Source organism: Spermophilus citellus, assembly GCF_964194105.1.
Source record: "Spermophilus citellus genome assembly, chromosome: 17".
NCBI classification, from domain to species: domain Eukaryota; kingdom Metazoa; phylum Chordata; class Mammalia; order Rodentia; family Sciuridae; genus Spermophilus; species Spermophilus citellus.
Window position 1 is genome coordinate 25377398 of NC_138199.1, and position 24296 is coordinate 25401693.

At 35.2% G+C, this 24296-nt stretch overlaps 1 protein-coding gene across 4 annotated transcripts in view; it reads left to right on the plus strand.

Annotated features, from left to right (window-relative positions):
• UBE2G1 (ubiquitin conjugating enzyme E2 G1) overlaps window positions 1-24296 on the plus strand; it is a 96584-nt gene that overhangs the window by 69659 nt on the left and 2629 nt on the right. For all 4 annotated transcript variants that reach the window (XM_081272938.1, XM_081272937.1, XM_081272936.1 and 1 more), the window contains 4 exons: window positions 1629-1731; window positions 7377-7474; window positions 16201-16379; window positions 19147-19270. In XM_081272938.1, coding sequence (XP_081129064.1) covers window positions 1629-1731; window positions 7377-7474; window positions 16201-16379; window positions 19147-19233 — 467 coding nt within the window. In that variant the 3' untranslated portion in view covers window positions 19234-19270. The remainder of the gene's footprint in view (window positions 1-1628; window positions 1732-7376; window positions 7475-16200; window positions 16380-19146; window positions 19271-24296) is intronic.

Sequence of the window (24296 nt, forward strand, 5' to 3'; positions counted from 1 at the left end):
GGGACTTTCTTTTCTTTTCTCCTATGTCTGCAATATAGTTGACACTCAGTAAAGGTGTGCTTGTATAAACAGCCACAAATCCTATCTTAATGTCTTTGCATTTTCAGTATCTTTTAATAAAAGCTTAGAATATCTATTTAAAAGTAAAAATGCATTTCTTGTAGTTTTAGCTGTTTATAAAAGTCTACTATGCCTACCAGGCAAAAATAATAGACTTATAAAATTTTGAGAAAAGAAGCTCTTCATGTTTAAATATGAACTTTTACTTTTTACTCTCTCTATGTTTCATTGACCTGTTGGGTGTTAAGTCCTAGTTGTTGAAATAACACTATCCCTGAATCCTCAAAGAATTAATACCTCCTTCTCAGTTACCAGCACACTTTGTTCAGTCTTTTATAGCACTGCAGATTGTGTTACACTTGCTTCCATGATTAGATGGAATGTCTTGAAGATGATGGCAGGTGTTACACGAGAATCACACTCTTACTTAGATTTCCAGCAAGTCCTTTCTGAACTACTTTCCTTGTCCTCAGTTCCCCCCCCCCCATTTTTTTTTTTTTTTTTTGCAGGAAAAAACAGTTCACAGTGTTGTTTGTAATTGACATATATGTTTACTATCATGATTGGGCGATGACTTCAAAGTGTATACAAACATCAATACTTAACCAAATTGGGTATGTGTGCAGTTCACAAAATGTCATTTATACCTCATTAAAGCTTTTAAGAAGGATGCTGATTGTGACTTGTCCACTCTCAGTAGGTCACTATATTATTAAGCCCTGTGTGTCCCAAAATTGTTTAGACTGTGTATCCCTTCCTGCTAAGATTTTCTGTTGGCCTGTGTTCCCCTACCCCTTGAATTCCTTGTCTCTGTTCTTGTCCCCCACCCTTATCATTCTTTCTCTGTGCCAGGGTACTCTCCTTACAAGAGTAAAAACTTCACCATGCCACAGCCATTCTTGTAGACAACAGCTGTTATTCTGAAGCTATTCCTGTGTGCTAGAAGCTGTGGCTAGCAGAGCATTCAGCACACACAAGCAGGAAAGATGGAGCCTCTGCTCTAGTTATGGTGGTGCTAGTTATGGTGGGCCACTTGGGAGATCACCACTTAAGAGATGTGTGTCCGTAGACTACAGGGGACATGTCAAATAGATATACACATATTAATAGAAATAAGAGTTGGTTAAACTCTGAAAATTCCAATGAAAAAAGTATTATTTGGTACTCTGTCAATGTTTCTGAAAATGTGCCCTAAAGACCTCAGCATCAGAATTACCATTTCTGATTTAATGGCTAGTTCTCTCTGAGCTGAAAATGGGTCTGGACATCTTCTTTGTACCAGTCTCTCTTAAAGACGGCTATATGAATACCTAGAATGGTAAGAGTTTGGCTGGACAGAAGTAAGAAGGGGAGAAATAAGAAGGCAATAGAAGTTGATCTGCTGAATAGTTGCTATTATCTTGTAGTATGGAAATGGAACATTTGTTTGTCAGGTACCATTTTGCCTGGCGAGTTGTATCCATTTGAGGGTTTAGAACTTAAGGCATGCATTCTCAAGTCCTACAGTTTATAAATTGGATGAAAATTATGTGCTTGAAAGTTTTGATCAAAATTTTCTTTTTCCACAGAACTCAACAAAAATCCAGTGGAAGGCTTTTCAGCAGGTTTAATAGATGACAATGATCTCTATCGATGGGAAGTCCTTATTATTGGTCCTCCAGACACACTTTAGTAAGTATAATGGAACTGACATTTTCAAAATTGTTCTTTTAATTAAATGAAATTAAAAGTTATTTTAGCAGGCCAAAGTGAAATTGCTTTTTAGGGAGCAGGTTTGTACTGAATTTGAATTTGGTTTTTGTGTTTTGTTTTTTTTTTTAAATAAAGGATAAAGGTCTATTTATTTATTTATATTTGGGTTTTGTGTTCTTTTTGAAACTCCAAGGTCTACGACCTTTGCTCATAAAAATAGATAATACTTTCAGAAATTCAGATATTTTTGATACCTGGAACAAATAAATTACAAAATAGCTATCTTACTGTGAGGTTATACAAAAAAGTTTTTTTAAAAAAAATATTTATTCTTAAGTTTTAGGTAGACACAATATCTTTATTTTACATTTATGTGGTACTGAGGATCGAACCCAGTGCCTCATGCATGCTAGGTGAGCACTCTACCACTGAGCCACAACCCCAGCCCCATACAAAAAAGTTTTTTACTTAACATCTTAGAAATTGAGAGATTTAATTTTAAAAGGACCAGGAAGGAAGAAAAATTTCTATTAAAACATGTCTTCTTCTTCCTTTTCTTGTACTTATTGCGCCTTGATCCCAAAATGGAAAATAATAATTTTAATAAACATGAGTTCAAAGCCAGCCTCAGCAAAAAGCAAGGTGTTAAGGAACTCAGTGAGACCCTGTCTCTAAATAAAATACAAAATAGGGTTGGGGATGTGGCTCAGTGGTCAAGTGCCCCTGAGTTCAATCCCTGGTACCAAAAAAGAAGAAGCTCCAAGGTCTCACCATTCTTAACACTATAATATCAAGTCATAGGATTATATTTTTGTGAAAAAATTTCGTATATTGTGAACATATCAGCATCTTATGAAGGCTGGGGTAAACTTTCAAGATCATTTAGATTCTAGTGGTTCTCTAATTGGGTCCCCACAGAATACTGATTATAGAAAAGGTTTTCTGACCCTAAAGTGAAATAATGTCCATTTTTCTCTTGTTTATAAAAGTTATTATTAGGGTATAAAAATAGTAACTGATTGCCAGTTGTTGAACCATTGATTTAAAGGTAGATAGTGGAATGTAGTGGTAAAAAAAGAATTTCTCAAGTATTTCATTTAATACCTTTGTACTACAGTCTTATATTCTGCTCTGGGTATTTGTAGACTAACTTTACTAGCATTTTTTTATTCTATAAGACATCATTACTTCTTGATGTTGGTGACTTATACTTTCATGTTTTTTATAGAAGTTGAGGTATTGGGTGGAAAAATCAGGTGATTTTCCTCAAATCATACAGCTGAGTAACAGGGGACAGTTCTAGATCTGAATTTTGAGGACCACACTTTCTCACTCAACTTTGGTCCTCAATGGTATTAAGTAGGCAAGGATTTGGACTCATTGAATCTTTTTTTTTTGGGGGGGGGTGGTCAAATCATCATTTTTAGGTTTTCTTTTTTTAAAAAAATATATATACATAATGTATATATGTATTAATTGTAGATAAACACAGTACTTTTATATGTATTAGTTGTAGATAAACACAATACTTTTATTTTTATTTATTTTCTTTTATGTGGTGCTGGGGATAGAACCCAGGGCCTCATACATGCTAGGCAAGCACTCTGCCACTGAGCTACAACTCCAGCCCCATTTTTAGGTTTTCTAAGATGGTAGCCCCCCACTCTCCCCTAAGAGCTTGTAGGAAAGAATTTTCAGAGCTACTTCTATAGCAGAGCTGACTGAGACACAACAGAATTGAATCATAGTGTGGATGTTCATCTTTTCTATAATCTGAAAAAAACAATTTGTTTTGTTATAACTGTTGCCAATCAGAATTTTTGCTGATATATTTCCTTGGGATATATTCTACATTCAGATAACTGAATGTGGCCAATACACAGCATTGGAGTTTTGGGGTAGGAAAAAGTAGCCATTAAAAACCATCTTACAGGGGCTGGAGATGTGGCTCATTGGTAGCGCGCTCACCTGGCATGTGTGCAGCCCGGGTTCGATCCTCAGCACCACATACAAACAAAGATGTTGTGTCCGCCGAAAACTAAAAAAAATAAATAAATATTAAAATTCTCTCTCTCTCTCTCTCTCTTAAAAAAAAATCTTACAGGTATTGTCTCTCAATCTTGTAATTTGAGAGCAGATTCTCTCTCTCTCTTAATTTTTTAGTTATAGGTGGGCACAATATCTTTATTATTTTTATGTGGTGCTGAGGATCGAACCCAGTGCCTCACGTATGCTAGGCGAGTGTTCTACCACTGAGCCACAACCACAGCCCTGAGAGCAGATTCTTTTTTTTTTTTAAAGAGAGAGAGAGAGAGAGAGAGAGAATTTTAATATTTATTTTTTAGTTTCTTCGGCAGATGGATCCACAGAGAGAAGAAAAATTATGAGAACTAGCATAGTTGTTTCTCAGTGTTTTAGAAGAAGGGAAAATTATGTGGTTAAATCATTAGGGCAGTCTTACTAAGTAAATTTCATTGACATTTTAAAGTTTGAAAATAATTTATAATTTAGAGGCATTAAGGCAATGTTTTTGTTTGTTGTTGTTTTGTTTTGTTTTGTTTGGGGTATTACTGAGGATTGAACCTAAGGGCACTCCACCACTGAGATAAACCCCAGCCCTTTTCATTTTTTTGAGATAGTGTCTTTAAGGCCTTGAATTTGGAATCCTCATGCTGGGTTTGGGCCACCATGCCTAGCCTGAGGCAGTTTTTCATAATGAGGATTCCATTAGGCCATTATGGAGCCTTTTGATGGCATCTAATCAATCAAAATTAAAGTGATCTGGGAAAACCAACTTAATATTTCTCAAGGAATATCAGAATATCCTCACTAGTAAAATAAAGTGCATGGGTATGGGTGTGGGTGTGTGCGTGTGTGTGTGTCTGTATCTGTATTTGTGGCTTTTCAACCTTGTTTTTTAAACCATGATCAGATAATATTTTGTATCATGATCCAGTGATATATGTTTATATAGGTTAATGAGTAGAAATACATAGATTTTATAAAAATACATGCTTTCTGTTCTATTTCTATTAACAAAAGAACTTGATAAGTGACTCACTGAATTGCTTTTGCAGCCTATTTGGAAGACTAGTCCATGTAATTAATATGTCCTAAGACCAGTTTGGCACTTATTAATGCAGGTTGGGGTAGCTGAGATAGTACTTCTATTTCGTCAATGTAATGTACATTCCACAGCAGCTGTTTCAGACTCTGTTCCCCTCAAGGCTTCATGTTTTTTTCCTTTCAGGTGATAACCTGGTAAATTATCCAAGAGTAAGGCCCTAGGCAGGCATAGAATTTGTTATTCTTTTGATACTTTTAATAACTTTTAATTTTGTTTACCACGGTTGTATCTTTGTGGGTTTGAAAAAAAAATGAATATATTGATGTTTAGTCTATAATTATCCTTTTTACTCCTGGATATCTGTACTAAATCTGTTTTTCTTCCTGTGGGAAAGGAAAAGATGTTCTTTCTTTTTTCATGGTTAGGCACTCTACTACCTTTGTTTCCTTTCTACTTATAGCTAATTTCTCATTGTTCTTTTTCTAATATCTCTAGCCAACACATTCATATCTTCTTGCAAACAAATTAGTCTTCCCCCTTTGAAAGTACTTTGTTTGTACTTTTTCTTCATCTTCTTTCTTAAATTTCTTGTACAATTTGTCCCATTCATCGTGCTTTGTACTATACCATCCCATTCTTTCCTTAATGCTTTGTGATCTTTTTCTGTTGCTTTTTTCAAAATTGATTTTCAAGGTCACTGAATTTATATATTTTTGAATCAAGTTGCCTTTCCTAAGTATTCACAAGTATATGTATATATTTTAATTTTGGGTGGTGCTGGGGATGGAATCCAGGGCCTTGTGCATGCAAGGCAAACACTCTACCACTGAGCTATATCCTCAGCCCACACAAGTATTTGATAATAGTGATCTACTTATCTTTTTAGAACTTAGTTCCATTGCAGTGATGCACCCCTATAAGGGCAGCCAAAGCAACTTAGCCAGATCCCATCTCAAAATTGAAAATAAAAAGGGTTGGGGATGTAGCTTTGTGGGTTCACGCTGGGTACCACAAACAAAAAACTTAATCTGTACCTGTATCTTGCAGTCTTGAACAGAAAAGTTAATACTTGCTTGTACTTTAAAATTCAAGCTATATTGAAATGTGCATATCGGAAAGTAAAATGATCCCATATCATACTCTCTATAGAGTTAACCATTATAATGTACTGATGATATACTCCCAGACATTTTTCTATTTGTGTACAAATGTGTCCACATTTTAAAAAAACAAAAAAACAAATGGGCTTATTCTATAAATATTTGCTTTTTAAAATAGTACTTATTACTGGTATTCTTTTTTTGCTAGATATTTTGTTTCTAATTCTAGAATGGTAAGCTTCACAATGATTGCTGATGCTTTATTCTTTTTTAAAAAATTATTTAGAACAATGCTTAGCATAACTAGATAATGAATTTTATCTAGTTTAAATATATAATGTATATTTGTTCATGAATCAAAACTACTTTATGATCTAAGAATTCCATTTCTCATTGATCTGAAATAATCATGACTCTGCTCTAATGGATTGTACACACTGAATAATAAGAGAATCAGATATGCAAAATGCTATTGCAGTAAATTAAAAGAAGTCAATGTGATAGAGGGGACCTAGTGACTATATTGGGAAAATCTTTTGTCTAGGTAACAGTTAAAGCTGAGTGAATGATGATCAGAAGAAAAATGAAAAGAGTATTTCAAGCAGAGGAAGCATCTAGCATCTGGGTTCCAAGGAAGGAATTTGGTCATTTTTGCCCTTTAAGGCCGGCTTGATCTTTTGGGTTTTAGTTGGTATTATATAATCATTTTATTGTTTTATTGACATTTCTTCAAGAATGATTCCCAGTTAAATGGCATTGATTTATAACTGGGCTGCCCAGTATGGTAGCCAATAGCCACTTGTGGCTAGTGACTCTATATTGAACAAACAGACGTATAGAACATCTTTAATTTTGCAGAAAGTTCTTTTCATGAGCACGGTTCTGAAAAGTCAGTAGACTACAAATTCCTTCAGAGACTATATTCTGTTCACTGCTGTACTCCCAATATTTGACACATAACACATTGGTTCCCGAACAAGAAACAACAAATGCATATAAGCTTTGAGATGACAAGGAACTTGTGTGTTTGAGGAACTGAAAGAAGACTGACTAGAACAGAAAAAAGAGCGATAGTTTGCGATCAATGTTGATAAATTGGCAGTGTTAAACTTTCTGAATTTTGTTGTAAGTGCATTGGGAAATGATGGGAAGATCATAGCATAGCTACTGATGATCTGATCTGGATGCCTCTTTTACCAAACCATTTCTTTTTTCCTTTTACTAGCTCTCTTGAGAGTTTAATAAAGTTGTAGGTATGATAGTTACCTCAAACACCCAGTTTAATAAACTATCTGTAGGGAATCCAAATTATTCACTATGTTTACTTTTGAATCCTTGAATTATTCACTATGTTTACTTTTAGTGCCTACACTCTTGTTTTATATTTGTTTTAATGATTGTATACTTATAAGCAGGAACTTATAGGCAAGAACTTGTTTTTGTTTTTTTTTTTTCAGTGAAGGTGGTGTTTTTAAGGCTCATCTCACTTTCCCAAAAGATTATCCCCTCCGGCCTCCTAAAATGAAATTCATTACAGAAATCTGGCACCCAAATGGTAAGTTTATCTGGTTTTGTTTTTACTTGAAATATAAAGATTTCAAGGTCAATAACAGAGATTATAGTTCTTGGTGAAATTGCTTTGGAATTTACTTTTTAAGTTCATTGTATTAATTGTGTACATGGCCTTGTAGTAGCTTTTTTTAAGATAGAAGAACTAATAGATCACATGGAAAATATTATTTTTTATTTATTTACTTAGATTTCTCCTCTTTTTGAGACTCAGTGTTTCAGATTACAGGCCGTTTCTGAATAGTATTAATTACAAAGAGCATAGAAATCATGAAACATAGGTTTCTAGTATATATTTCGTTAACTCAGTTTTAGAACATGGGCTACTCTTAACTATGTTCTTAGCTGTTACAAAGGACTTTCCCACCTGCCACATAGGTGATTCATAGACAAGGGAAATACATAGCTTTGAAAGCATTCAATACTGCTGTGCATGGAGTGATGACATTGACCTGTTTAATCCAAAGATTGGCTGCCCTGTAAAATCTATGTTGTGACCAAAGGTTAGGCCAGATAAGCTTCTTTTATACACAGGCTCCCTGAATTTTTGGCTTTGGTTTGTGTGATAGAGCTTGCAAGGGTTTCTTTTCTGTTTTGACAAGTTATCTTTTTTTTTTTTATTATTTTATTGTTGGTTGTTCAAAACATTACATAGTTCTTAATATACCATATTTCACAGATTGATTCAAGTGGGTTATGAACTCTCGACAAGTTATCTCTTTAGACTATTATACTAATTTGTGTTCTGCATCTTATTCTCAAGACTCTTTTGGTTGCAAGGAATAGAAATACATACATTAAATTAAGCAAGAGTCAGTGAGAGGAATGATGGAATGAATGAACAAATTAAATAAGGATTTATCCTAAGCAAATGGGGTATCAAGGCTTTAAAAAAATATATATATATAGATACACACACATATATATATATGTATGATGAGAGACTGGAACAGTCAAATAGAAAACTGGAACTACTATATTTCATTACATCTTAAGACAGCAAGGTCATAAAAGTAGTATCTCGGGGCTAGGGGTATAGCTCAGTTGGTAGAGTGCTTGTCTTGCAAGTACAAGGCCCTGGGCTCAATCCCTAGCACCAAAAAAATAGAAGAAGATAAAAGTAATATTTCTAGTTAATAATGACAGAAGGCATTAATGATAGTCCTGCCTGATTCCTGGATACTTGATTTGGTGATGTACTTCGTGACATTTCTTTGATCTTTTTCTGGACTTTGGGCAGTGCAATTTCTTCTGCTTTCACTTGGATTACTTGATATATGTAATAGGCATTCTTCTTGGGCTTGCTTTGAAAGAAGGTCCAACAAAGTTTCTCAGTTTTGCTTCACTACAAATTAGCTGTGTGACTCTAGGCAAAGCCTCTATGAATCTTACTTTCTCTGCAAAAATTAAATAAGTGCATATATGTAAGCAAAATAATGAAACTTCCTTTCTGTCAGGAGGGAGGATAGCATCACAAGTTTGGGAGGAAAATTGATGTGTTTTTTTTTTTTTTTTTTTTTTTTTTTTAGAGAGAGAGAGAGAGAATTTTTAATATTTATTTTTTAGTTCTCGGCGGACACAACATCTTTGTTGGTATGTGGTGCTGAGGATCGAACCCGGGCCGCACGCATGCCAGGCGAGCGCGCTACCGCTTGAGCCACATCCCCAGCCCTGATGTTGTTTTTTTTTTTTAAATTTTTTTAAAGGAGACTTTTCATTTTGTAGAGACAGGCTTTAGAGAAGGAAATAATCAAAATTTTATTGGAGAAAGGATAATTATTGAAGAAAGGATACCTGAGGAAGTGATGGGGCAGGGATGGCAGCTACAGAAAGAATTAGCTATAAGACGGAGTGAAAAGTCATTCTGAAATGGAAAAGAGAAAAACTGGGGCAAGCAAGATAGTTAAAGAATCTGAGTATCTGGAAAGCACTGGAAGTACGGCGATACTTCCCATAAGACGTAGTGGTCTCTGCGGAAGAGGTGCGCATTAAGCAGAATGGTGAAGCTGTGAGGTGATAGTGATATAGGTATCCATTTTTTTCTGGAAGCTGAAAAGGAGGGAGTCAAGGATTCTAGATATGTTCTTGAATGGAATTTTGAATGTTGAATATGCCTGACTTGAACATTATTCTGCAGGCTGTAGAGTTTCATTAAATTGATGAGTTTAAAGTTGTTCCATGGGTTCATTATGATTATATTTTCCTTCCAGAAAGCTTAGACTAGTAGAAGATTGGAAAAAGAAGCCAGACAGACATATCAGTATCAGAGTAAGAAACAGTAAAAGCTTGAACCAAAAATAGTATCAAAAAGGATGATTTAGTTCTTTTTACTTGTTGATTACCAGATATGAGTGGAAATAAAGACATAAGAATTTAGGATTGGACTAGCCATTTCAGAAAGTAATTATTGAATGAAAACCATAATGAGATAACCACTTTTGCCCATAAGGATGGCTGTAGTAAAAATAGTAATAATACGTATTAATAATGAAGCAGAGAAATTATAACTCATATAATACTGAGAAGAATGTAAAGTGGTGCAGATGTTTGGAAAATAGTTAGCAGATCCTTAGTTATCATTATGATCCAGCAATTCTATTCTACTCCTAGGTAGATAGCTAAGAAAATTAAAAACATGTGCCTCCCAAATCTCATACAAGAGTGTTCTTAGCAAAATTTATTAACCCCAAAATAGAAACAACCCAAATGCCTGTCAATTGATGAATGGAAAAATAAAATGTGGCATTATATCTGTGTAATAGATTATCATTTGTCAAATAAAAAGAAATAAAGTACTGATACAAGTGACAACATGGATAAACCTTGTAAACATGATGTTAAATGAACAAAGCCAGTTTTAAAAAATACCACAGTGATTCCATTTATATGTAATAATTGGAATCTGTAGGGCCAAAATAGATCAGTAGTTGCCTAGAGCTGGAGGGGTGTTTGGGTGGAAATAAGGAGTTATTACAAGTTGGGTATGGGATGTCTTTTGGGATGATGAAAATATTTTAAAATTGATCCTGGTGGTGGTTGTAAAATTGTAAATACAGTAGGTAGACACCATTATATTGTATGTTTGGAACAGGTGAATTGTATGGTAGGTGAATTATATCTCAGTAAAGGTATTACAAAATTATTATAGGGGAAATAATACTTTTGAGTGGCTTAGATGCATTCAATTTTGTCCACCCCCCCCCCCTTGAGATACACTGATATGTTCAGATAGATAATTAGATAAAACTAGGGTTCAGTAGTGAATCTAGGGCCTTGGAAGTTATTGCCTCAGGATGACAGATAACAGTATGATCTACTGAATGAATTAATTTACCCAGAGAAACAGTTATTAAATGTTAGAGATTAGGATAACGTCAAAAGTCAGGTTAAAGAAGGGGAAAACTAGGGCTGGTTGTGGTGGCACATGCCTGTAATCCCAGTGGCTCAGGAGGCTCAGGTAGGAGGATCATGAGTTCAAAGCCAGCCTAGCCAATTTAGCAAGGCCCTAACCTTGTCTCTAAATAAAAAATATTAAAAGGGGCTGGCAATGTGGCTCAGTGCTAAAGCCCCTCTGGGTTCAGTCTCAGGTATCAAAAAAAAAAAAAAAAAAAAAAGGGGTGGGGGGGGGGAGGAGAAGCTGAGAGAAAGTGCAGTTGAAGAATCAAGAGGAAAGAATTGACATGGAAGCCAAGGGAGGAAAATATATCCAGGAAGATGCTGTCAAGTATCATTTGTGTTGGGCCAGAAGGGTTGACTTAGATTAAGCTCCTATATGTTATCCAGACCATTTTTTGAAAATAACGTTAATATCCCGATAGCAGCAGAAGCCAGTTTTCATAAGGTATAAAAGAGTACCCAAGTAGTGAGTAAGTGGCGAAAATGAGGGCAAGCCAGTTTTTTAAATTTTGTATGTTTTGTTTTAATTTTTTTAAAATTTAAATTATTGGTTCTTTTTAATTCATTCTGATATAATTACATGAACATGGAATATCTTATTTTAGTTAGGATTCCATTCTTATGGATGTACATGATGGTGGGATATTCACTGTGTTGTTTTCACAGGTACGTGGGAAAATTACGTCAGATTCATTTCAGTGTCAGTTTTTCGTAGTTTTGGATCTGTATTCTCAAGAAAGGATATATAATTAGAACGCATTGTTCAGAGATTTTAGTTTTACGATGGAAGAGAAGTGTTTTTCAATTATTGATGAAAGACTAATGGCCAGCTATTTATGGAGAAACAATTTTAATTTTCATAACCAAACATCAAAGTGAATTGAAGATAAATGGAAAAAAAAGTCACAAGTGATTTTGTTTTTTAAAGTTATGATTTATTGTACTGGTGATTGAACCTAGGGGCACTCTATCACTGAGCCATATCCCTAGCACTTTTTATTTTTTTGAGTCAGAGTTTCACTAAATTGCCAAGGCTGACCTCAAATTTGTTGGGATTACAGGAGTGTGCCACTGTGCCCAGCTGGCTTGCTTATTTATTTATTTATTTATTTATTTATTTATTTATTTATTTATTTATTTAAAAAGCAGTCATTATCATCTATTTGGTATATGTTGGGAACAAGAACTCTCTAGCTTCAAAAATAAACATTGAAAATACTGAGGGAGACAGGGAGAGAGAGACTAAAAGGAAATGATAGAATATAGAATTCCCTGAATATAGAATTCTTCACTGAATCTTCTATCAGAAATGAAGAATAGCTCTAAAGTACATTGAGATGAAACGAAAAAGAAGCAAAAATTAAAAATTATACATGGGAGCTAGGCATGGTGGTACATGCTATAATTCCAGATCATTGGGAAGGTAAGGTAGGAGGATTGCAAGTTTGAGGCCAGCCTGGGTAATTTTAGTGAAACCCTGTCTCACAATAAAAATAAAAAAATTTCAAAAATGGATGTAGCTCAATGGTAGAGTAGAGTGCTTCCCTCCAGCAGGTACAAGGCCCTGGGTTCAACCCCTAGTACCAGGGAAAAACACACAAATTATTTAGGGGTAAATTGAGAAGCATTTTGTAAAGATAAATCTAAACACTCGACCACATAACTGCCTAAAGGATAAGAACAGACATTTTTCAAAATGTCTGTTTATGTGGAAAGTTGTCTTGGAAAAGCTAATTATTTATTAGATGTTATAAAACTGTTAATCCTGAGTGAGGAGGCAGTGATAATGGTCACTTCATATTGCTTATGGCTGCATAAAATATATAATCTTTTAAAAATATAATTTGGTAATAGGTGTTCAACCTAAGTTTTCTTATTCTTTTTTTTTAATCTATTTATTTATTTATTTTTTTTAAAGAAAGAGTGAGAGAGAGTGAGAAAGAGGGAGAGAGAGAGAGAACTTTAATATTTATTTTTCAGTATTTGGCGGACACAGCATCTTTGTCTGTATGTGGTGCTGAGGATTGAATGCCAGGCGAGCGCACTACCACTTGAGCCACATCCCCAGCCCAGTTTTCTTATTCTTATACTGTTTAAAATGACATGACACCTTTAAATGTGAAGAATGTGGAAAAGATTTTACTCAAAGACCACACTTTACTAAACAGTAGAAGATTCATACTAGAGAGAAGCCCTACAAATGTTAACATTGTGCCAGAGACTTTAAAAATGGTTCAACCCTTATTGCACACTACAGGAATCATAGAAGAGAGAAATTACACAAAGACCCAATGCGACAATGTCTTTAAAGTTGTTCATTCCTTACTCAACACTGGAGAATTTGTAATGTGGAAGGATAATATGAGTTAAAAACTATTGTAGACGTTTTAGCAATTTCTCAAACATTGCTTATCATTGGAGATTTCATAGTGCATAGATACTCTAAACAATGTAAACACTGTGTCCAAGTCTTTACTCAAATTTCAAACTGTCTTCAACTTTTGAAACCCGATATCTATAGGAAATGTAGAAAGACATTTGCCTGAAATATATGCCTTATATTTAAATATAAGGCAAACAGATAACAGCAAAAACACCTTGAAATATTTAAAAATATAGCAAAGTCCTTATCTGTACCTCATATCTTGATAAGAAAAGGAAAGAAGGAATTGCCTTTTGCTTAAAATTTATATTAAACACCCTTAGATGATGTAGTAGAAATAAAGAAATTCTCACAAATAATCATAGAATGGTATAGAAAACTTGTTTCTTTTTTTTTAAAGAGAGAGGGAGAGAGAGAGAATTTTTAATATTGATTTTTCAGTTTTCGGCGGATACAATATCTTTTGTTTTGTATGCGGTGCTGAGGATCGAACCTGGGCCGCACGCATGCCAGGCGAGCACACTACTGCTTGAGCCACATCCACAGCCCCAGAAAACTTGTTTGAAAGTTTACTCAATAGCCTCACTTCTGAAAACTTGAGAAAACAATTCTAACCGAGATCTTTTTATCAGAAGAAGAGTTGTTCCTGAGAGTTGTTTATCTATGTTTTTGAGACTTTACAGTAGATTTTGAAATACTTTATTCAGATTATGTAGGAATTTGTTTACTAAATAAATGTAAAATGTGTTTTATGACACAAGTAAGTAAAAAGTTTAAAAGATCCTAGTGGGCCTGGTGGCGAATACCTTTAATCCTAGCAATCCAGGAGGCTGAGGCAGGAGGATCATAAGGTCAAGGCCAGCCTCAGCAACTTAGCAAAGCCCTAAGTAACTCAGTGTGACTCTGTCTCAAAATAAAAAAATTTATAAAACGTAGTAGAGGTAGGGATATAGCTCCGTGGTAGAAACACCCCTGTGTTCAATCCCTGGTGCCAAAAAATAAATGAAAATTTTAAAATCCTAAAAAATAATACTTCATAAAATCTCAGTGCTGAACTTTGTGTTTTTGGTGTTATTTTTGCTTCTTGATCTACTGATTCCTTTAGTTAATAGAGTCCATTAGCAGGTGGGGGTTGGTTGGGAAGGGAATCTTAATTATAGAAAAACGTATATTAAACATTGAAGACTAAGGCTGTATCCCATGTCAGGTGTGGTGTGGTCCTGGCACATAGTAGGCATTCAAAAAGTATTAATAGAGCAATAATATTGATTTGTATGTATACATACTTTGATTCTGGTCCTTAAGAGTTTTCATTGCCTATGCTGGTGTTCTGAGGGGAAATTCTGAGTTAGAATTTTAACTGTTCACAATTTATTAGGTTCTATAAAGAAGCAGCTAGGAGCCAGGTGCAGTGGCGCACACCTGTAATCCCAGTGAGTGGCTCAGGAGGCTGAGACAGGAGGATAGAGAGTTCAAAGCCAGCCTCAGCAATAGCAAGGCACTAAGCAACTCAGTGAGACCCTGTCTCTAAATAAAATAGAAATAGGGCTGGAGATGTGGCTAGATGCCCCTGAATTCAATCCCTAGTAAGCCCCCAGCCCTTAACCCCCTGCCCCCCAAAGGAAGAAGTTAGGAGTGAAATGTATAAAAATACGGTACTCGCTATTTATAGAATTTGGAAATTTGGTTAATGTACAGCAATAAATTTTTTTTTTTTAATGAGTGAGAGAGGAGAGAGGGAGAGAGAATTTTTTAATATTTATTTTTTAGTTCTTGGTGGACACACATCTTAGTTTGTATGTGGTGCTGAGGTCGAACCCGGGCCGCACGCACACCAGGCGAGCGCGCTACCGCTTGAGCCACATCCCCAGCAATAAATTTTAATTAAACATCTTTTTCTAAAGTTTCCTCCTTAAAGTATGCTTTTTAATCCCTCTCCTTTTTTTTTTTTTTAAAGAGAGAGTGAGAGAGGAGAGAGAGAGAGAGAATTTTTAATATTTATTTTTTAGTTCTCGGCGGACACAACATCTTTCTTTGTATGTGGTGCTGAGGATCGAACCCGGGCCGCACGCATGCCAGGCAAGCGCGCTACCGCTTGAGCCACATCCCCAGCCCCCCTCTCCTTTTTTAAGAGAAAATTTTACCATTAAATATTACTTTGGCCAACAGATAGGTAATACTTTTGTGTTGTGTAAACGGATTTGTGGATTAATGCTTCCAACTTTTTTTTTGTTAATTAATATTTTATTTTTCTCTGAACCATTTGAAAGTAAGATATAGTTATGTCAATACATGTCCCCTAGAAATGTTCTCTTATTCTTACTCATTATTACTTGTGGTTTGAATTTTAAAATGATTTTTAGAAAAGAAATCTTATGAATATCATGATATTGACAGATTTTCATGGGTTATAAGTTCCTTTTTGTGCATTTGAACATAACTTTGCTTTTACATGATTTTGAAAGTACATCACTATATTCCATTTTCTTTGAAAAAAAATTCTAAATGTTTGACTATCACCAATTTAAATCAGTAAGTTAGTGGGAAGACTAGAAAATCATTCCATAGAAAGTTTCCCATGTTTTAGATCATATGCTTTCTACAAATGAGGAACAGATTTAGTAGTTGCAATCTACTCATTTACATTGTATTAAGTATATTTCAATGCTAAACACCATCTATATGCTGTTTATCTTAAAAACTTTACACAAATGAAAAAGGTAGCTTACACTATGAGTTTGTTTGATACTATGTGTTTGGTAAAATCTACAGCTTTCTTAAAAAGTTAGCAGATTGCATTTTGGAAATTTTCTGTGTAGTGGTAATGTTTTATACAGGTGTTATTGTAGATCAGGATCATATTTGTAATAGATACTTTATGTCATACCAAATTGGTGATATATTAAACAAAGTTTTATTCTCTAATTTCGCAGTTGATAAAAATGGTGATGTTTGCATTTCTATTCTTCATGAGCCTGGGGAGGATAAATATGGTTATGAAAAGCCAGAGGAACGCTGGCTTCCTATCCACACTGTGGAAACCATCATGATTAGTGTCATTTCTATGCTGGCAGACCCTAATGGAGATTCACCTGCTAATGTCGATGCTGCGGTAAGGTGTTCAATCCTTCTGTCCTCCCTCTTCCATCTTTCCCACCCGCCTCTTTTGGGACAGAACCTAGGGTGCTAGGCAAGATTTCTACTACTGAACTGTACCTTCAACCTGTCACTCTTTCTTTCTTTCTTTCTTTCTTTCTTTCTTTCTTTCTTTCTTTCTTTCTTTCTTTCTTTCTTCTTTTTAATATTTATTTTTTAGGTGTAGATGGACACAACACAATGCCTTTATTTTTATGTGGTGCTGAGAATCGAGCCTGGGTCCCGCCCGTGCTAGGCAAGCGCTCTACTGCTGAGCCACAATCTCAGTCCATCACTCTTTCTTTTAAGAAGACTCAACTTGTTATGTCCTTTTAAAATATACATCAGGAAATAGCAATTTTGAACTAATTAACATATGCATTACCTCATACCATTTTTTGGTGATGCGAACACTTAAAAAATCCTGCCTTTAGCAGTTTTTAAGATTATTAACTTTAGTCACAAGATAAAATAGATTTTTAAACTTATTCTTTATCATTGTGGCTAAAATGATAAAAAGATGTAATTTGTGATATTAAAAATTGCACAGGCTATGGATATAGCTTATTTGTTAGTGTTTGCCTTGCTGCTCAAGGCCTTGGATTCCATCCCCAGCACAGCACAAAAGAGAAACTGGATACTAAGTGGAATAGGCATATTAAGAGCAGAGACTCAGGGCTGGGGGTGTGGCTTAGTGGTAGAGAGCTTGCCTAGCATGTGTGAGCACTGGGTTCTATTCTCAGCACCACATATAAGTAAACAAAATAAAGGTCCATTGACAACTTAAAAAAAAAAAATTAAATACAGCGTGGGAATGTGTGGATTAAAAATGTAGTTTTTAAGGGGCTGTGGATGTGGCTCAAGCGGTAGCACGCTCGCCTGGCATGCGTGCGGCCCGGGTTCGATCCTCAGCACCACATACAAACAAAGATGTTGTGTCTGCCGAAAACTAAAAAATAAATAAATAAATATTTAAAAAAATCTATAAAAAATGTAGTTTTTAAAATGTGATCAAAGTTATCAGTTTCAGATAATCTGTTATAAAATTCTTAGCTTTGTGGTAACTACAAAGCAAAATCCTATAGTAGACAAAAACAAGGAATCAAAGCATACCAATAGAGAAAACCACTTAATCACAAAGAAGTTGGCAAGAGAAAGAAAGGATCATAAAACAACCAGAGAACAGTGAACAAAATGGCAACAATAGATCCATATTTACAGTTAGGGTTAGGATTAGAGAGCTCTCTTCTGGATTTCTATATCCAAATTAGATTGAGTCTCTCACCCTCTCATGCTGGCTGCCTCTATTAGATTTTTCCTTTGTAGCTCTTCTGGATCAGATCTTCTGTTTCCTAGATCACATTTTTCTTCTCCTTTTTCCTACGGACTTCATCCTAACATTTTAGATATGTGGGAATTAAATCTAGAGCCCTTTCATGTTTCAAGGCGCTTTATCCTTCCCTAAAGCTTGATTGATACTTTGTTTTAGAGTTCTAGGAAGAAAATACAAAATTTAGACAGAATTAATTTTTTAGTTTTTATTATTGCTGACGGGAAAGTTGATTATAGGCTGATTCTCTATTGTTAGATGTCAACCACCCCCATTTCCTTTTAAGTTCTTTATTCTTGGGTCTTCTGAAATTTCGTACAATTGTATAAACGCTTTAATCTTTCACCTCTGAAGTTGGTATATACCTTTTGAAATTAAAGACTTATGTTTTGGAAAAATGTGTAATTGTTTTGAGACTTTATCCAATTTTAATATTCTTTCCTTTTTTGAACTTGTTTTAATTTATACCCATATCGATCCCCTAGCATTATCTTTTATCTAAATAATGCCCTTTTTTGTTTTGGAGGTGGGTGCTGGGGATTGAACCCAGGGGCACAGTGTATTTGCTTATTGGTGTGTCTTGCTTTGAGGGGAACCCCCCCCTCCCCCCTTTTTTATTTTTAAAATATCTTCCTTTGATGATTTCCATAGTCTTTGCTGTTCCTAAAGTGATGATATGCAAAGAAAAAGAAACAGGCTGAGCATTTTTGAGCACATTTCTGTTACTTTTATGCTAAATGAAATCACCTCTTTTCTCATTGGAACTGTGTTGGTGGTCTTATGTGTTCATGATTGATAAGTTATCTGTTTACCTGTATTTTCTACCCCTACTTTCTACCTACTAGTACTCACTATCATTTCAGTGTAATGCATCTCACCTATCTACTTTAAAGATACAAGATAGTTTTATGTTGACTTTGTTTTCTGGTTATTTTCAAGTAAGGAAATTTAGTAATCCTTCACATAGCTTGAATGTCTTTTTTTGTAAATTGTAGCTTTCTTTCTAGTGTAACATAAAACCATAGCTATTATTTTTTGTGGTCTTTTCTTTTTTTTTTTTTACATTTTTTTTATTGGTTGTTCACAACATTACAAAGCTCTTGACATATTATATTTCATACATTAGATTGAAGTGGGTTATGAACTCCCAATTTTACCCCAAATGCAGATTGCAGAAGGTCTTTTCTTTTTTAAAAGAGAAATTTTCTTGTAAGGGTAATTAGCAGAAAATGTTTCTATTTGTATATTCCAACAAAATACCTTACAAAAATACTTTTTGACTGTTTTCTGCCTTGTTAAACTTTTTTTAAAGTATTCAAACTACCAAAGGATTATATTCAAAGTTAAAATGATTACTTGAGATTACAAGGAAAAGTTTACATAAAATCATTTGATGTTACTTTTCTACCTACAGAAAGAATGGAGGGAAGACAGAAACGGAGAATTTAAAAGGAAAGTTGCACGCTGTGTAAGAAAAAGCCAAGAGACTGCTTTTGAGTGACATTTATTCAGCAGCTAGTAATTTCACTTATTTCAGGGTGAGTGCATTTAAAAAATTATACTACTGTTCTGTCTTTTGGAAAATGCTGTGTCAATTTTTAAAAATCATATGATTTAGATATTTGAATTGTTCGTTCTCATTGGTTTTATTATTTTTAATAGTATTATCCAGAAATTCTTAAGGGTATAATTTAATCTGTTTGTTTTTTCCCTTTAGCTGATGTTAAGTAGATATTTTGTTTTATTTTATTTTATTTTTTTTTAAAGAGAGCGAGAGAGAGAGAGAGAGAGAGAGAGAGATAGAGAGGGAGAATTTTAATATTTTATTTTTTAGTTATCGGCGGACACAACATCTTTGTTTTTATGTGGTGCTGAGGATCGAACCCGGGCCGCATGCATGCCAGGCGAGCGCGCTACCGCTTGAGCCACATCCCCAGCCTCGATATTTTGTTTTAAAATAGTTGTATGATAGTCTTTTTCTTTTCATTCATGGTAAAATTTCTAATATATATATATATATTTTTGTACTGGGGATTGAACCCAGGGGTGCTTTATCACTGAGCTACCACTCCAGACCTTTTTGTTTTTTCCTTTTTAGCAACAGGGTCTTGTTGAATTGTTGAGGGGTTCACTGATTGCTGAGGCTGGCCTCCAACTTGTGATCCTACTGCCTGAGCCTCCTATGAGTAGCTAGAATTACAAGAATTCGGCTACTACTCCCAGCTGCATCAGTTCTTTATGGGTGTTACACCCTCTTAAGAACAAAACAACCCTCAGGGCTTGTTCTTCTCACCCATATATGTTTTCCATTTATTTAAAAGCTTGATGACAACAAGGAAGTGGAGTAAAATAGATAATATTGAAGCTTAAGCTTATTCATGTTTATTTTTTAGTTGTAGTTGGACACAATACCTTTATTTATTTATATTATATATAGTGCTGAGGATCGAACCCAGGGCCTCACACACATGGTGAGCCACAACCCCAGCCCCTTATTAATGTTTTTACTTGTGAAACGGTACTTTATAGATTATGGAAATGACCAAGGCTTTTTTTTTTTTTTTTTTTTTTGGGTACCTGGAATTAAACCCAGGGGTGCTTAATCACTGAGCCACATTCCTAGCCCCCCCCCCCCCCTTTTTTTGTGACAGGGTCTCACTAAGTCTCTGAGCCTGGCTTTGAACTTGGATGATCCTTTTGCTTCAGCCTCCTAAGCTATTGGGATTATAGGCTTGTGCCACTGCCCTCTGTTGACTTAAAAATTTTATTGTATTTATCTTGATAGCATTTTAAAAATTAATTAATGATACTAATGAAGTTGCACAAGCAAATTGGATAAGGAGTTATATATTGTTTCCTTTAAAGTTGAACCATAGAAGACTTAAAAATAATAATAATAAAAAAAAGTTGGGGTTGAGGTTGTGGCTTAGCAGTAGAGTGCTTGCCTAGCACGTGCAAGGTACTGGGTTGATCCTCAGCACCACATAAAAATAAAAACAAATAAAATAAAGGTATGTGCCCCCCCCAAAAAAAGTATAAGCCATATGCCTCAGTGCATAAAACAGGTTAATCAGGAAATAGTGTAAGACCTTATAGTTACATAGTAAGGAAGCAATAATTGGAAATCTTGACTTACTAGGTCATCACTGTGGACACAATGATAAGAAAGCACACTTCTTCTTAAATGTTGCAGTTACTTCATAAATATTCACAGGCACTAAGCAACTCTCTTCCCAGGGCCTTGCACTGTTGCACAAGGGTATGAGAGCAGCAGTTCTTGGTAGAACAATCTTGAATTAAATTAACACATTAATTTTACTGAAGATATTTGAGAACCAAAACCTCTTTTCAAGCACTGCAGACTACCTTTCGGCCCTTTATTTTATTTATTTATTTTTTAACACACAAGAGTTTATTTGTCAGAGCTGACAAATAAAGGCCATCTCTCCATAGACGGAGAGGGGCCTCAGTTCTTTAAGAACTTGGTGTTACTTCTCTCGTATGATGTGATGTAACTGGGAAAGAAAAGCCTCAGTAATCATCTAACCTAATTACTAGTTTTGGTTGAGCCAATGTGTGAGATCATTTGAAAACTGGATTAAACATTTCATACCAAAATCCATGACTTAATAATGTCTAAAACTCAATATGTTATTTTTTAGGTAGATGATAGAAGAAAAGTTTGAAAAACAACAGTGATTTGAAGAAGCACATAAAATGTATGAAGTCTGCAGTAGTATTTACCTTAAGGGAGGAAGAGAGGAAACATGAAACAAAGGGGACTTTACCCTTTTATTTTTTCCCCTTTATTTTTATTTTATATATATATATATATATATATTTTTTTTTTTTGTGGTGCTAGGGATTGAACCCAGGACCTTACACATGTCAAGCTCCCTCCTCCTCTTCCTTTTACTTATTTATTTAGGTCTCAGGGCCATGGTACCACTGAGCTATACCTCCAGCCTTTTTTAATTTTTATTTTGAGACACACTTTTGCTAGGTTGCCCAGGTTGGCTTTGAGCTTGCTATACACTCTTACTTCATCTTCCCAGGTTGCTGGAATTACAGGTGTGTGCTCCTGAGCTAACTCTCTTTATTCTTGACTATCAGTCCTCTGGTGTCATGTTAATGTTTGCCCTTCTCACCTCTCCCCAGAAAACTAAACTCCTAAAGACATTAAGTACTGGTTTTTTGGTTACATCTGAAGGTTTAATTAAGTTTTGATTCTGTAACATTTGGCACTACAGATATTCCTTCCTAGAAACATCTCTTATCCACCGGTGAATATCAAGGTTCTATCTTAGTTCCTTCTAAATCTGATTGCTACCTTTATCTGATTTTTAATCTGATTTGCCTGCCTCTTTGTTGCCCTCCTCTTTTGCTTCTCACTCTGTGTCCCTAGTTGCAGGGACAAAGTAAGCAAACTATCTCTTTCCCACCTCAGCCTCCCAATTCTACTCCCAGAAGTAACCACTAATAATAGTTGAATCTTTCAGTAATTTAAACCTCCTTGGACATACATAAATACTTTGTACATGTGTATGTATATTGTCAATATACCATATATTCTATGCTTTTTTTTATTTAATGTTGTCTTTTAAGGTTTTGCAAGCTCAATAATATGCATCTGCTTCTTTGCTGATGGTTGCATAGTATTAAAAAGTAAGGTTTATATCTTTTTTTTTTTAAGAGAGAGAGAATTTTTTTTTAATATTTATTTTTTAGTTTTCAGCGGACACAATATCTTTGTTTGTATGTGGTGCTGAGGATCGAACCCGGGCCGCACGCATGCCAGGCGAGCGCGCTACCACTTGAGCCACATCCCCAGCCCAAGGTTTATATCTTGAATTAGAAGATTTATATCTTTTTTTAAATATTTTTTTTTAGTTGTATATGGGCACAATATCTTTATTTATCTTTATGTGGTGCTGAGGATTGAACCTAGGGCCTCACACATGCTAGGTGAGCGCTCTACTACTGAGCCACAACCCTAACCCAAGATTTTTACTTTTTTTAAAAATGTATTTTTAGTTGTTGATGGACCTTTATTTTATTAATTTATTTACATTTAATCACCTACTATTTGCAAAGGCACTGTTCTCTTGGGGGAGCAGAAGATGTAGAATACTATAGATACATTTCCTGGCTGAAAAAAGAAATATTTGTTTAGCCAGTAGACCAGGAATTATAAAACAAACAAGGCCGCGTGTGATGGCACACACTTGTAATCCCAGCAGCTTGGGAGACTGAGGCAGAAGGATTGTGAGTTCAGTGCCAGCCTTAGCAATGGCAAGGTACTAAGCAACTCAGTGAGACCCTGTCTCTAATAAAATACAAAATAGGGCTGGGGATGTGGCTCAGTGGTGGAGTGCCCCTGAGTTCAATACCCACCCTGAGTTCAAACAAACAAACAAAAGTAAAATTAAATCACATTAAGACCTAGAGTAGGGGCTGGGGTGTGGCTCAAATGGTAGCACGCTCGCCTGGCATGCGTGCGGCCCGGGTTCGATCCTCAGCACCACATACAAACAAAGATGTTATGTCCGCCGAAAACTAAAAATAATTAAATAAATAAATATTAAAATTTTTTAAAAAAGTAAAATCCATATGAAACTAAAAAAAAAAAAAAGACCTAGAGTAGAATTGTAGAGTGTTGCTTTGAGAAGTTCACACACGACTGACTATTGGATAGTTAGAAGTAGGGCTGCTAGTGACATTGGAAGTTTCCTGAATAGAAATAAAGTTGCATTTGGTGTTGAACTTTATTTCTATTGTATTATATCCAAGGACAACATCTTGAACAATATCCATTTTTAGGGGACAAGAAGAAGAGACAGAGACAGAAACATGTAGATTGGCTTGGTCACAAGACCTCGGGCAGGAAGCAGTTGTGTGTGGTCACCAATGTCATGTTGGAAAAGAATTCAGTTTGGGGGAAAGACAGTGGAAAGTAGTGCAAGATGGATTGGAACTTTTGGGAGCACTTATGTGAAGTGTAGCAGGGCAAACTTCCTTGATGGTAACCATTTTCCTCATGGATTGTTTTCACTTGGGTGATTAAGATTATTGGAACACTTCCTCCAAGTGAGAAATTACTTTTATTATTGTCTTTAATATCAACAAGAGAATAGGGAGGCTCAGAAGAGGCTGGCAAATTTTGAGGCTGACCTCAGCAACTTAATGAGATCCTGTGTCAGAGTAAAATAGGGCTGGAAATGTAGCTCAGTGGTAGAACCACTTTTGGACTCAAATCACTAGTATCACAAAAATAAAACGAAACATGAGAAAATGCTGGGTTGCCTGATTTTAGGTGTTTAGTGATTTTCAATGGTCTGTCCTCTTTGAGGTATTTTCATTTAAAACCTCACTTAGGAGCAGTTTTTAAATGATTCTCTTGTGGCCCTGAAATTTTTCATTGTTTATATCTGGGGGGAGTGATTACCAAATATACAAATGTACAAACTCCATACCCAGTTCTCTATCAGCTTTGGGAGATTTATTGGCGAGGGATTAATTTGGGCATCATATAGACTTTGGAAAAAACATTATAGTAACATTACC